Source organism: Sphaeramia orbicularis, chromosome 21, assembly GCF_902148855.1.
Source record: "Sphaeramia orbicularis chromosome 21, fSphaOr1.1, whole genome shotgun sequence".
Lineage (NCBI taxonomy): Eukaryota > Metazoa > Chordata > Actinopteri > Kurtiformes > Apogonidae > Sphaeramia > Sphaeramia orbicularis.
In genome coordinates this window covers 10,844,165-10,856,723 of record NC_043977.1, presented here as the reverse complement: position 1 = coordinate 10,856,723, position 12,559 = coordinate 10,844,165, and the positions used below count along the sequence as shown (strand labels likewise).

Here is a 12,559-nt window from a genome sequence, read left to right as displayed (position 1 = left end):
TAGAATCAGAACATTCCAGAAAGTGTGTAAACGTTAACACAACAACAAAACACGAAAGGAAATACCTTTGGATGGTGGTGTCACCGGCTTCGTCATCGGCTTGACCTCAGGTTCAGGCTCCACCTTTGCTGCTGGTCTGGGCTCTGGTTCTGGTTTGGGAGCCGGTGCAGCTTTAGGCTTGGGTTCCGGTTCTGCTTTGGGTGTGGGTTTAAGCTTTGGCTCTGGTTCTTCTTCCGGAGCTATGGCAGGTTTCAGCTTAGGCTCTGGTTCTGCCTTTGGAGGTGGCCCAGGTTTAGGCTTTGTCTCCGGCTCTGCTTTCATTTTGGGCTTAGGTTCAGGTTCAGGTTTAGCTGCAGGCGCCACTTTTTTGGGCTCTGCTGGAACCTGAGGCTTGGGCTCATCTTCAGGTAAGTAAGACAAACATCATCTAACGTTAGCATCAAGTCATTTAAGAGTCATTAAGAGGTGTTTATAAGAACATGAAGACTAACTGATGAAGAGTGACATTAGTAACATGTTACATGAAGAACAGACCAACATGAAGATTAAAGACAGACATCAAGAGGTGAAAAGCTAAGAAGCGGTGACTACAGAAATGCTGCAACTAAGAAATGCAGTTTAACAATCAACATAAGAAGTACCTTTGATTGGAAGTTCAGGCTCCTTGGCCGGTGGTGAGGGAACAGCAGCAGGTTTCTTAACCTCCTCTGGTTCTTCAAGTTACATTCAAACATAAGCAAATCAAGAAAAATAAAGAAGACAAGGAACAGAAACAATGAACAGGATGTAGAGGTAGAACAACATGAACAAGGTAAGATGTGAGTCAGGAGTAAGAAAAGTTTAAGTAATATCAAAATAAAGTGATCAACATAAGGACAGTATCATTTACATAGAAGGATGACATTCAGTAGAAATCTCTACCTTTGGGAGCAGAAACATCTTTTCTTTCTGGAACAGAAACTACAGGAACCTTTTCCTCCACTGGCTTTCTGGCCTCTGGGACTTTAAAATGTAAGTGAACGAGTGAATTTTTACAACATGAAAACAACAGGGAGGGTTGAACATCACACAAACACAAAGACGACTTTAAGAAGTAAAAAGCTAAAGGTATCTCTCAAACAGGTACGTGGTGTTTCGGTACCTTTTGGAGGCGATGGTTCCTTCACGGCTGCTCTGGGCTTCTCTTCAACCCTCTGAGCTTCAGGGACTTAAAAGATACTCAGTGTATTAACATCACACTGTTTAACAAGAATAAGAGATGCTGTGCGTTTGCAGGTTAAGCTCAGCAGAAGATTAAGACACAGAAAAAGTGACTAGAATCAACTACAAAGCAAAGTCTGTCTGCAGCGAGACTGAAAAGTTCAATAAGAAGGAAGAATGAAAGACAAGAAGCTGAAACAGGACAGAGGAGGTTAGAAGCAGGAGGAGGAGGTGGTTTATGAAGGACAATGTTTCAGCCACAGCCATGACACACTCAGCTGTAAACGTACCTTTAGTTGGCATCTTCTCCTTCATCTCCACCTTCTTGGTCTCCACTGTTTCCTCGATGGGAACTCTGGCAGCTGGAGGAAAAAACCACCAAGACATGGAAGATCATCATGAGCATCAGAGAAAATGGATGGATTAACGTTTCTCACTTTAATTGAGAAACCAACGATAGGGTGTATTAGGGCCATTGGAGATAAGAAAAAACAAACAAAACAAAAAAACACTCAGAGTATTTACAAGAAAAAAGTGAATATTAACAGTGTAACTTTTCAGGAAAAACTAATTTCCTTAAGAGAATAAAGAAACAAATTTATAAGGAAAAAATTATAGTTACTGTCCTAGATGAGCATTGTAAATTTAAGAAAAAAATCACTGACATTTTCTGAGATTAAAATTATGAATTCAGAAGAACAAACTCATATTCTTTAGATCAGTGGTTCTCAACTCGTCTGGCTTCAGGACCCACTATCGCCCCTTAATGACAAACCATGACTCAAACGCATAAAAGTTAAACTTCTCAAATGTATTTCATAAAAGATGGTGTGTTTTAAACCTGAGATAATACAGAATTTCACTGTATGAAAACACAGAAGACACATTTAATAATAAACCAAACTGACTGGCGGGTGGTGATGATAAATATGGAAATATTCCCATTAACACCAAATTAGGTACATTTGAACCGAAACTAAAAAGTGCACTCAGTTAAAAAATAAAAGTTCATTTAGTCACTTATTCAAGAATTAAACACACTGAGGTTTTGTCCAATGTAGATAAAACCTTATGTGATATAGTCGTTGTCATACCTGAGTTTCACCATGATATGAATAGAATCTTGTGGGTCTTTTTTTATGCTGTGAAATGTCTGGTGTTAATTACCATTACAGCACATTACCACCACCTACTGTTGGGGAGTGTGCATGGACGGGGCTCAGCTCCATGAAAAATAAAGTACAGGACTGGTTTATTAACATCATTTTTTATGCAGACAAAGGCCTGCGACCCACTGAAAACGGGTTTGAGACCCGCTTTGGATCATGGCCCACCAGTTGAGAATCACTGCTTTAGAAATAAAATCCATTAATTTACAAGAAAATATCTGAACATTTTTGGAGATTATGCTTTTAAATCTACATTTTCGTTGATAAAAGCGCGCCCACAGTACGACATCATGATCCTGAACAGATGAACCTGGTTGATCTGGTGCAAATGTTGGACATGGGTTTAGGTTTTACAGGTTTAAGAGAATCCACCACTCATCAGTCCGCCTCAGACTGAAGGAAAAGACCAGCAACACAAAGGGATTATGGGACAAAAAAGAGGAGGAAGGGGACAAAAACAAAAAACGAGCCTTGATTGGCTCAGACACATTGAACCAGACAAACGAGCGTCGTCATTGGGCCGTGGACATTCGATACCTTTGGTTGACACTTGCTGAATTAACGTCTCCTCCGTCCAACTGTCCACCTCCACTGAAGACGACATGAACACACAACAGAAAACACAACAAACGTGAGGAAAAACCCACAACGTGACATCATTTCAGTCTGATGAAGTCTGTTGTCTCAATCAGCTTTTGACTGTATGAAGCCTGACCCCCGTTGGTTCAAACTGGTACTGCACCCACCACAGTCAGCCTTTAACAGCTGCACATTCTGGACCATTTCATTTATTTTAACATTAAAGAACTACATTTGCTAGAAAAAAGTTAAAGAAAATATGGTGTTAAATATCTAAGAAAAAACTGAGTCTTACATGGATGAAATGTCAGATTATGTTTGTTAATAAACCAAGTATTTGTTGTTTTTATTCTACTATATTAGTTGGTTATATTCTACTATATTTGTTGTTTTTATTTTACCGTATTTGTTGTTTTTATTCTACTCACATCTGTAAACAACCTGAACAAACTGATCAATAAGGTGACAAACTGACTGAAATGTCAAGAAAAAGACTCAAAGTGCATTTGATCAAGATGGAAGATTAAGACGTGAAAAAAGAAGTGATCTTCACAAACAAACAAACAAACAAACAAACAAACAAACAAACAAACAAACAAACAAACAAACAGGAGCTGTGAACAGTTACATTTTCTACATAAGAAATGTTAATCAGCAGAAACATGACGCGATGGAAGATGTTATGATGAAGATGATGAAGATGAGCAGCAGATTTGGGTAAATTCATTCAGAGACTCTTAAATGTTGATTCATGTCCTTATACTTCTGTTTTTTCACCACTGTCCTGGTCTTGTTTTGTGATTTCTACTGAACTGTAGCACATAAATCTGTCAGATCTTCCATAACTCAGGATGCTTCATTGTCATTGGATGTTTGTTTTTTCCCAGATCTGCTCAGATGTTGAAGGTGGAGTTTTAGTGCCAATCACATATGAGTGGGGTGTACCTCTGTGCTCCACCTCCACCTCCTCTTCATAGTGATACGAATATTCAGCTGATTCTTTTCGGAAACAAAGACAGGTCCAGTCAGTGATTCCTCTGAAACAGGGTTAGTGTTTATTCTGGTGTTAGTGTTGGACAGAGGCTCAAACTCAAATACCTCCATGTTTCATCTCCTCTTCATAACGATAAAATGCAGCAGATTCTTTAAGACACAACAACACGTTCAGTCAGCTTCAGTTTGTGTTTATTAGGGTTAAATGGACATCGGATGGTGTTTTAGTGTTTCAGGGATGTGACTCTGTTTTCTGAAGCTGCTCTGCTTCTTCTTACCTTGGATAGCAACTGATGAAGGCATGTCAGGCCTCTGAACCGATGAGTCAGGGATATCTACAGGACACCACATGTAACAGCAGCTCAGTGACAATATAACTGTATTACAGCTAAATATGATCATATTAGAGATAAATATTAGTGTATTAGAGCTAAATATGATCATATTAGACATAAATATGATCGTATTAGAGATAAATATGATTGTATTAGAGGGAACAGGGGTGTTGTCGCAGGTTACGGTGGTGTTGTCGCAGGTTACGGTGGTGTTGTCGTGGGTTACGGTGGTGTTGTTGCAGGTTACAGTGGTGTTATCGTGGGTTACATGGTGTTGTTGTGGGTTACGGTGGTGTTGCTACAGGTTACGGTGTTGTTGTTGTGGGTTACAGTGGTGTTGTCGTGGGTTACATGGTGTTATCGTGGGTTACATGGTGTTGTCATGGGTTACAGTGGTGTTGCCGTGAGTTACATGGTGTTGTTGTGGGTTACGGTGGTGCTGTCGTGGGTTATGGTGGTGTTGTTGCAGGTTACGGTGGTGTTGTTGCGGGTTACAGTGGTGTTGTCATGGGTTACGGTGGTGTGGTCGTGGGATACATGGTGTGGTCGTGGGTTACGGTGGTGTTGCTGTGGGTTACATGGTGTTGTTGTGGGTTACGGTTTGTGTTGTCATGGGTTATGGTGGTGTTGTCGTTGGTTACAGCGGTAGTGTTGTGGGTTACGGTGGTGTTGTCGTGGGTTACGGTGGATACTTACCCAGAGGCACCATGGCTAATTCGATCTCTGCGAAAAGAGCGAATAAGGCGTTAAAGACTGGGAGCGACAGTGGCTGAACAGAAGCAGATAAAGGTGGCTCGGACTCTGACTGTACCTTTGCCAGACAAATAAAGCTCAGCTGTGCTCTTAGCCTCCCCTCTGGGCTCCAACCTCACAATGACTGAGTACACGCCTACATGGGATTAGTCATCAACACACCAAGTCAGAACAACAGTGACGACTCAAAACTCTGTAGTTGACGTCCGGACGTGGCTCTACACACCTTCGTCTTCAATGGTTACATTTCTTATGACCATGAAATGTCTTCGGCCCTCGCTTCGGAAGTTGTACTTAGGGCTCTCTTTCAGTTCCCATGTGTCTTTGTACCACGAAACAATTGCGTTGTCGAAGGACACCTCGCACTCGAAGGTGGCCGACTGCCGCTCGTTCACCTCCACGTTGTGGATGCGTTTGGTGAAATGAATTTGTTCAGCTAAAACAGATACAGACGTGAGTGGGTTTGGATTCACGCACACAACTGGAAATGGTAGTTTTCACTGACACACAGTTAGAGATGAGGGTCTGAGTCGTTACTATGGAGACGGATGAACGAGTCCGGGTGCCAGAGGTCGGGTTTCACCACGAAAATTCATTTAGAAACAACGATGGAAATGTGGATGTGACGAAAACAGGAAACAGAATCAAAAAACAAACTCCAGAAATTCAGTTTAGACTTTCATCAAAGTTAATGAAGAAAAAACTAAAGAAATATCAAATGAACAGTGGATTCATGTTGTAAATATCATCCAATTAAAAAATTAAATAAAGCTAAAAAACTACTGAAAAATAAAGAGAAAACTGAGAAAATAAAAACTAATAATTTGTTTTACTACTATAATAATGTAATAATAAAAAAGAAAAAAAAAATCTCTCTCTATATATATATATAAAAACACATAAAACATAAACCAAAAAGAAGAATCAATAGCTTAAGTAAAAGATAATGAAAAAATAAGATCCACAAAATTTTCATTTATCAGAATTATCCAAAACATATTGTGTCATAGTGAAATAAAAGGTTTTACATTTATTCTTCTGTTTAATTTGTCTTTTCATCCTTTTTTTAATTGATGAATGAATTAGTTTACCCAACAAAAAGTCAAAGAAGCATCATGAAGTTTTAGTTTTACAAATCAGTTCAGTTTTGTTCTCTGTCTGTTTGTCCTGTTTTCTGTCTGTTTCGAGGTGAAAACCTGAATCCTGAACGAACCCGGACCCTGAGGATGGATTTGAGTTGAGATGATGTAAGAAGACAAATGATGAGATGGAGGTTGTTTCCAGAATAATCCAGAAGAAGGTTAAGACAAATCCAAGAGGAGTCAAAAAAGAATCCACATGTGGAGCGTTAGTGTCTGATAGTTTGGGTAGAAAAGAGGTGAGTGAAGTCAGAGCATCATCACGTCTACGGTTCAGGATGTGGATCCGGTACCAACCTTCCACCCACAGGTCGGCCGACGACTCCAGGTGCTGGTACCGGCAGCTGTACCGGCCCTGGTCCTCGGGCCTCAGGTCAGCGATCAGCAGCTTCTGAACCTTGTGTTTGACCTCGGACGAGTACCTGCCCTTCATCTCTAACTTCTGTCCGTTTCTAAACCACTGAGCCTCTACGTTAGGGACGGACAACTGACAAGACAGAGTACACGCCTGGCCTTCCTTACCCGAAGTGTCCTGCAGATGCTTCTCCACCTCCGCCTCTGAAACACATCAACAACAAACAGGACGTCAACGACGCAACCATAGTCTGAAGTTGACACATACCGGCCTCTAGTGGTGAAAAGACACAATACAACCACCTGAAAATAGTTATAATTAACGTAGACCCTAACCTCAACCTTAACCCAACCCTAATCCAACCCTAGCCCTAACCCTACTTTGATGTTTTCATGTGTTCCAGTTGAAGCTGTGTTCCAGTACATTCATCATGATCATTAACTTATAGAAGAACACAGAAGAACCAAAGCAGAGTTTGTGTTCTGTGTCACTGTTTCATTTCTGGTTCTGTGAAGTGGTTCTGGTACTGACCCGTGACGGTGAGTTTGGCACTGGAGATGTGTGGTCCGCAGACGACCCTGTAGTTTCCTTGGTCAGACGACTGACATCTCTTGATCTTCAGGAGGTGGCGGTCGCCGCTGATGCTGATGTTGTATTTGTCGCCGGTGTCCAGTTTCTGTGTTCCCTTGTACCACGACAGGGTGATCTCTGGGTAATTGATCTTCACCTCGCACTCAAACACAGCCTCATTGTTGGTGAAAACGAACTGATCGGAGATGTCCTTCACCACGGTAACGGGCTGCAGGACCAAGGACACACTTCAATGACCTTGTATTTATCCACATCCGACCTTCTGAAGTATTTACAGAACATTTCACCAAAGCCTCAGAGGCTCAACGCTAACAGCTGACATTTACAAAGAACTGGAGCTGGTGTTTACAAGAATGTAAGTGTCTGTGTTGTGTTCAGGTGTCATTCTGTGTGTTCACAATCCATTCATGATGCATTCAGGTGCTATCCTTTGTGTTCATGATGTGTTCAGGTGGTATCCTTTGTGTTAGTGATGCATTCATGTGTTATTTTTTTGTGTTCATGATGTGTTCAGGTGTCATCCTATGTGTTTGTGTAGTGTTCAGGTGTCATTTCTCAGATATTTGTATTAAATCTAAAATGACAGCTTCAGGTTCAGGTCACAGGGCTCTGGAATCTGGATTCACAGGCTGAAATCTGTAGAAAACTAGTAAATAACACCACCACCACAACATCAGCCTTGAACAAACAATTAGAATCTAAACAATAATTCTAATAGATCAAAGATTTACTAATGAAAGACACTGTTAAAACCTCTAAATCTTTGGTTAAAACCTGAAGCAGCTGAACAAATGAAATCATTCGTGTGTTTGTGTGAATTTAAAGGTTTGGAGTTTCCCGTTTCCCACAAACAGTGAATGCGTCCTGACCTCCGTTCGCTCCATCCTTTTCTGCAGGTCAGCCACAAGTCGGGCCATGTCCTCATCAGACTCTCTGTCTCCACGTTCCAGTTCCTGAAACCACCACACAGAGGCGTTAGACATTGTGTTTGTGTGGTTGCCGTGGCACCGATGCATTTGTGGTCGACGCGTTCTCACCGGTCTTCCACTTTCTTCACCCTTCTCCTTCTTCAGCTGTTCAATGGCCTGCAGGAGGCCTCTGTAGTCAGTGATGCCGTACATTCGTGCATATTTCTCATACTCTTTGGGGTCGACATTCCTCAGTAGTTCAACGATGTCGATGTCCTTCTCCTCCTGCGGACTCTTCTGTTTGGACGGTGTCCTGAAACACAACAGGAAACAGTCAGTGGGACCCGCGGACCCTTCAGGTCACTGTGAAGAACCCATTTTACTCTGATCAAACCGACTCACTTCTTCAGCTTGGCCCGGAGGTCGCCCTCCAGCGGCGCCGCCTCCTTCTTCTCGTCCACGTGCATGTCGGCGCTGCTTTCAATCTCACCGTGTTTATTAGAGGCGACGCATCGGTACTGGCCTGAATCGGACTTGGTGACCTCTCTGATCTCCAATTTGGACACCTGACCCTTCTGCTCGATGGAGATGCGACCACCGTGGGTGATCTGCCTCCACTTCCCCTTCATCCATTTCACGCTAGGAATCGGGTCTCCGCCCACTTTGGCAATGAAGGTGGCGGTTCCCTCTGAGAAACGACAAGCGGAGGTTCAGGATTGATCTACAGCTTTACATTTATCACACACAGTTCACATCTGGATCTGAAGATGCAGAAGCAGGCTGACTTTAAGCGTCATCCTGTGTGTTTGTGGTGCATTCAGGTGTCATCCTGTGCGTTCATAATGTGTTCAGGTGTCATCCTGTGTGTTCATGGTGCATTCAGGTGTCATTCTGTGTATTCATGGTGCCTTTAAGTGTCATCCCATGTGTTCGTAATGCCTTCAGGTGTTATCCCGTGTGTTTAGGTGTCATCCTGTGGTGCATTTAAGTATCTCACTCTCGGTGGCGTGCGTCGTCTTGGGTTCTTCAATGAAGAACAGATTGTCCAGTTTTTTGGTCGGAGCGGCTGCAGGAGCTTCAGTCGGAGCAGGAGCTGCTCCAGGTTTCTCTGTAACCATGGAAACAGACACAAATCCCTCAGACTCCAACAGTCGGTTTAACCATAAGACACATCATCCAGTGATGTGAGGTCAAAGGTCAAATGGAACTGAAACATCATTTATTCTCATTGGTAGTTGATCTGGTGATTGGTTTAATCCAACCATAACCCAAAGAAAAAACACAAAATCACACGTCACAACTCTGTTTGTTCTAATTAATTAATTAGAGAAAGAAAAGAAAAGAAACAAACAGACGCTCCAGTTCAAGTGCTGTTTGACGTTAACTCTGAGGAGTCATGTCGTTAATTGAACCAGATTAAGTTGAAATTATGATTAACTCCAGCTGGGGTTGGGTAGGTTGAGGCCAAGATTGGGGCCAGGGGTCACTGAGGTCAGGGTTCATCAACGTCAGGGGTCAAGGTTGGGGGTCGAGGTCAGGGGTCATCGAGGTTGGGGGCAACGTCGGGGTTGTCTCTACCTCTCACGGTGACCTTGGCCTTGGTGAACTCGCTGCCGGCCTCATTGGTGGCCTTGCACAAGTAGTCGCCGGCGTCGTGTCTGGAGGCGGGGCTTATCTCCAGGCAGGCGGTGCCGTCGCTGAAGCTAATCCTGGTGCTGCCGGAGGACGTCAGATCCTTGCGGTCCTTCATCCACTGGACGTTCAGCGGCGCCGACCCACAGACATGGCAGCGCAGGACCAGCTTGTCGCCCTCGTCCACAGTGACGGGTTTGAGGGCGACGTCAAACACCGGTGGTTTCTTGGCCTCTGAACGGTCAAACCACGGAACAGGATTGGACTCAACAACATGTCAGAGTTTTACTGAAGTTACAACAGAACCAAAGATGCAAAAACACAGACTCAGTGGTCCTTCATAAGATCCACATGAACCAAAGACATGTACAAACCAAGATGAACCTAAAGATCTGATCTAAACTAGTCCACGCAGAGTAAATGAATGCTTTGGGATCATCTATGACGACACAACAGACATGATTCCACCACAGGAACCTTTAACATTAACCCTGTACCATAAACCCCTGGAAATGGAAGGACCCGGGATAAGGTAAGGTAAGGTAAGGTAAGGTAAGGTAAGATAAGATAAGATAAGATAAGATAAGACAAGACAAGATAAGATAAGATAAGATAAGAGGATTAAAGTAAGAGACATTTTTTTAGTAAAGAGACAAAGATGAAAACAAGTGGTTCCTTTACACATTATTATACGTGTTGTCATTTTGTTGTTAAAACCACATAATTCCAGTCGACATTTGCAGATGATGTCATCACTGTCAACCTGGAACTGAACTAATGACTTAAAAAACCAACATGATGTAAACATGTCACATCACAGTAAAACAAGAGAAACTATCATTACAACTAAACTAACTCTAAACTAAAACATCTAAACTAAATCTAAGCTAACACCAAAACTCTTTTCATTTCTATCACTATGCTGATGATACTGTCGTCTTCATATACTAAAAAAACCTGGACTTAAACCAAACCCAGAGGAGGTGGAGCCTCTGTCAGATGAACCCCACCCACCAGAGATGCCCACAGTGATGTCACAGGAGGTGGTCCCGGCCTCGTTGGCGGCCTGACAGGTGTACCTGCCGCTGTCCATCACCTGGCTGCTCTTAATGCACAGCACAGCCACATTACTCTTAAAGCTGATGTCGTATTTGTCGGAGCTGTGGATGAGGGTGTGGTCTTTGAACCAGCTGATCGATATGGGCTGAGAGCCGCTCACCCGGCCCTCCATCTTCACCAGTTTCCCCTCGGTGTCCTCCACGTGCTCCGATGGCTTTTTGGTGAACACCGGAGGGTTTTTACGCTCTGAAGCAGGAAGAGAAAAGATGTTTGGTTTGGTTTCACTTAAAGAAATGACCTGAAAAAGGCCTGAGAGTAGAAGAAGAAAAGAGTCCTGAAGCAGAGGTGGAAGGACTGAACTCTAATACACACACATGTGAATGCACCTGGTCAGGGTTTCCTTTGGTTCTAATCAAAAACAAGGAGAAAGACGCAACAACGCAGAAAATGATGAAAGATGAAAATGTCAAAAATGTTCCAAAAACGTGATAAAAGATTTAACAAGAGGGAAAAAGACAAAAAAAAAAGATAAAGATTCTTTAACCCTTTATCGGGCAAGTGACTGTTTTTGGTAATTTCCACATGCATTACAAGACAGCGACAGCAACAGTTACAGTGAGGACAGTGAGTCAACAATCTCCGGTCCAATGTGGTCTACAGGGTCTTTAAGGTCCAGCTCTGCATGAACAGTGAGTGTACCTGCTTTTTTAGGTACCATGAAGAAATGGTACTAATGTAAGGAATGATGTTCAAAGGGATAATGTGGATGTGGACAGGTGTCTGGGTTGGCACTTAAGTAATGTAATGTTCTAAAAGCGATGTTCTAATGTTCTGAAATACATGTTCCTTTCACTTTACATGTGTTTTTATTGTATTTTCTTATATATATATTCGGTAATTTCATTGATCTTGATTTTTCTACATAATACAAAAAGATTTAAAACATTTCACAAAAGTAATAAAGTCTTGTTATGTCCTCCAATAACATACTAATGTTGAAATGTTGAATTTCAGAGTATTTCTAAGAGTGAACTATAAAGGGTTAAAGACAAAAACAGCAAGAAAGACTCAAAATGATGAGACACACCAAGAGGAAAATGATGAAAATGAAATAAAAGATGAAAACGACGTAACAGATCCAACAAGAGGGAAAAAAATACATTAAAGTCTAACAGGAAAATGATGTATGAATGATGAAATATTGTGAAGGCGAAAAATGACACAAAAACAACAGTTAAAAACAAGAGTTCAAAGACAGAACCAGATGAAACCCTGTTGAGTTCATAAACTGACACATGGGGGCGGAGTTAATGACTGTTAATGGGTTAAAGGTGTCGTTGAATGGACATGTGTGGACTACTGCAGTAAACACTGAGGCCTTGTAGTTGTACTGCAGTAAACTCTGAGTCGTACTTGTACTACATATCTCCTGTGTGATTTTGGGTCCGATACCTTTGACTGTGATGTCACAGGAACATGAGTCCTTGCCCATGTCGTTGGAGGCGTGGCAGAAGTAGCGCCCGCTGTCGCCTTTGTCAGCCTTCAGGATGCTCAGCCCGGCTGTGTTCTCCACACAGCTGATCTTATAGTTCCCCCCACTACGGATGTCCTTATGGTCTTTAGACCATGTGACTTTAATGGGGGCGGAGCCGGTCATATGACACTCCAGCTCAATGCTATCGCCCACCGTCACCTCCTTCGGGGACAACTTCCTGTCAAAGAGCGGAGGGAAGCGAGGCTCTGCAGATTCCACGAAGAAGAAGAAGAAGAAGACGAAGACGAAGAGGAAGAAGAGATGATCAAACAGCCTCACACAGAGATTAGAGAAGAGATTAATAATGTCAGG

At 42.5% G+C, this 12,559-nt stretch overlaps 1 protein-coding gene across 1 annotated transcript in view; it reads right to left on the bottom strand.

Moving 5' to 3' along the window:
* LOC115412831 (titin-like) overlaps positions 1-12,559 on the bottom strand; it is a 237,885-nt gene that overhangs the window by 139,680 nt on the left and 85,646 nt on the right. Inside the window, 21 exon segments of the mRNA XM_030125488.1 lie at positions 66-401; positions 642-713; positions 922-1,002; positions 1,142-1,207; positions 1,491-1,562; positions 2,907-2,960; positions 3,894-3,947; positions 4,047-4,091; positions 4,220-4,276; positions 4,973-4,999; positions 5,088-5,165; positions 5,256-5,465; positions 6,466-6,726; positions 7,055-7,322; positions 7,984-8,067; positions 8,152-8,335; positions 8,425-8,710; positions 9,020-9,130; positions 9,601-9,888; positions 10,669-10,959; positions 12,166-12,453. Of these exon segments, the coding sequence (XP_029981348.1) occupies positions 66-401; positions 642-713; positions 922-1,002; positions 1,142-1,207; positions 1,491-1,562; positions 2,907-2,960; positions 3,894-3,947; positions 4,047-4,091; positions 4,220-4,276; positions 4,973-4,999; positions 5,088-5,165; positions 5,256-5,465; positions 6,466-6,726; positions 7,055-7,322; positions 7,984-8,067; positions 8,152-8,335; positions 8,425-8,710; positions 9,020-9,130; positions 9,601-9,888; positions 10,669-10,959; positions 12,166-12,453 (3,213 nt within the window).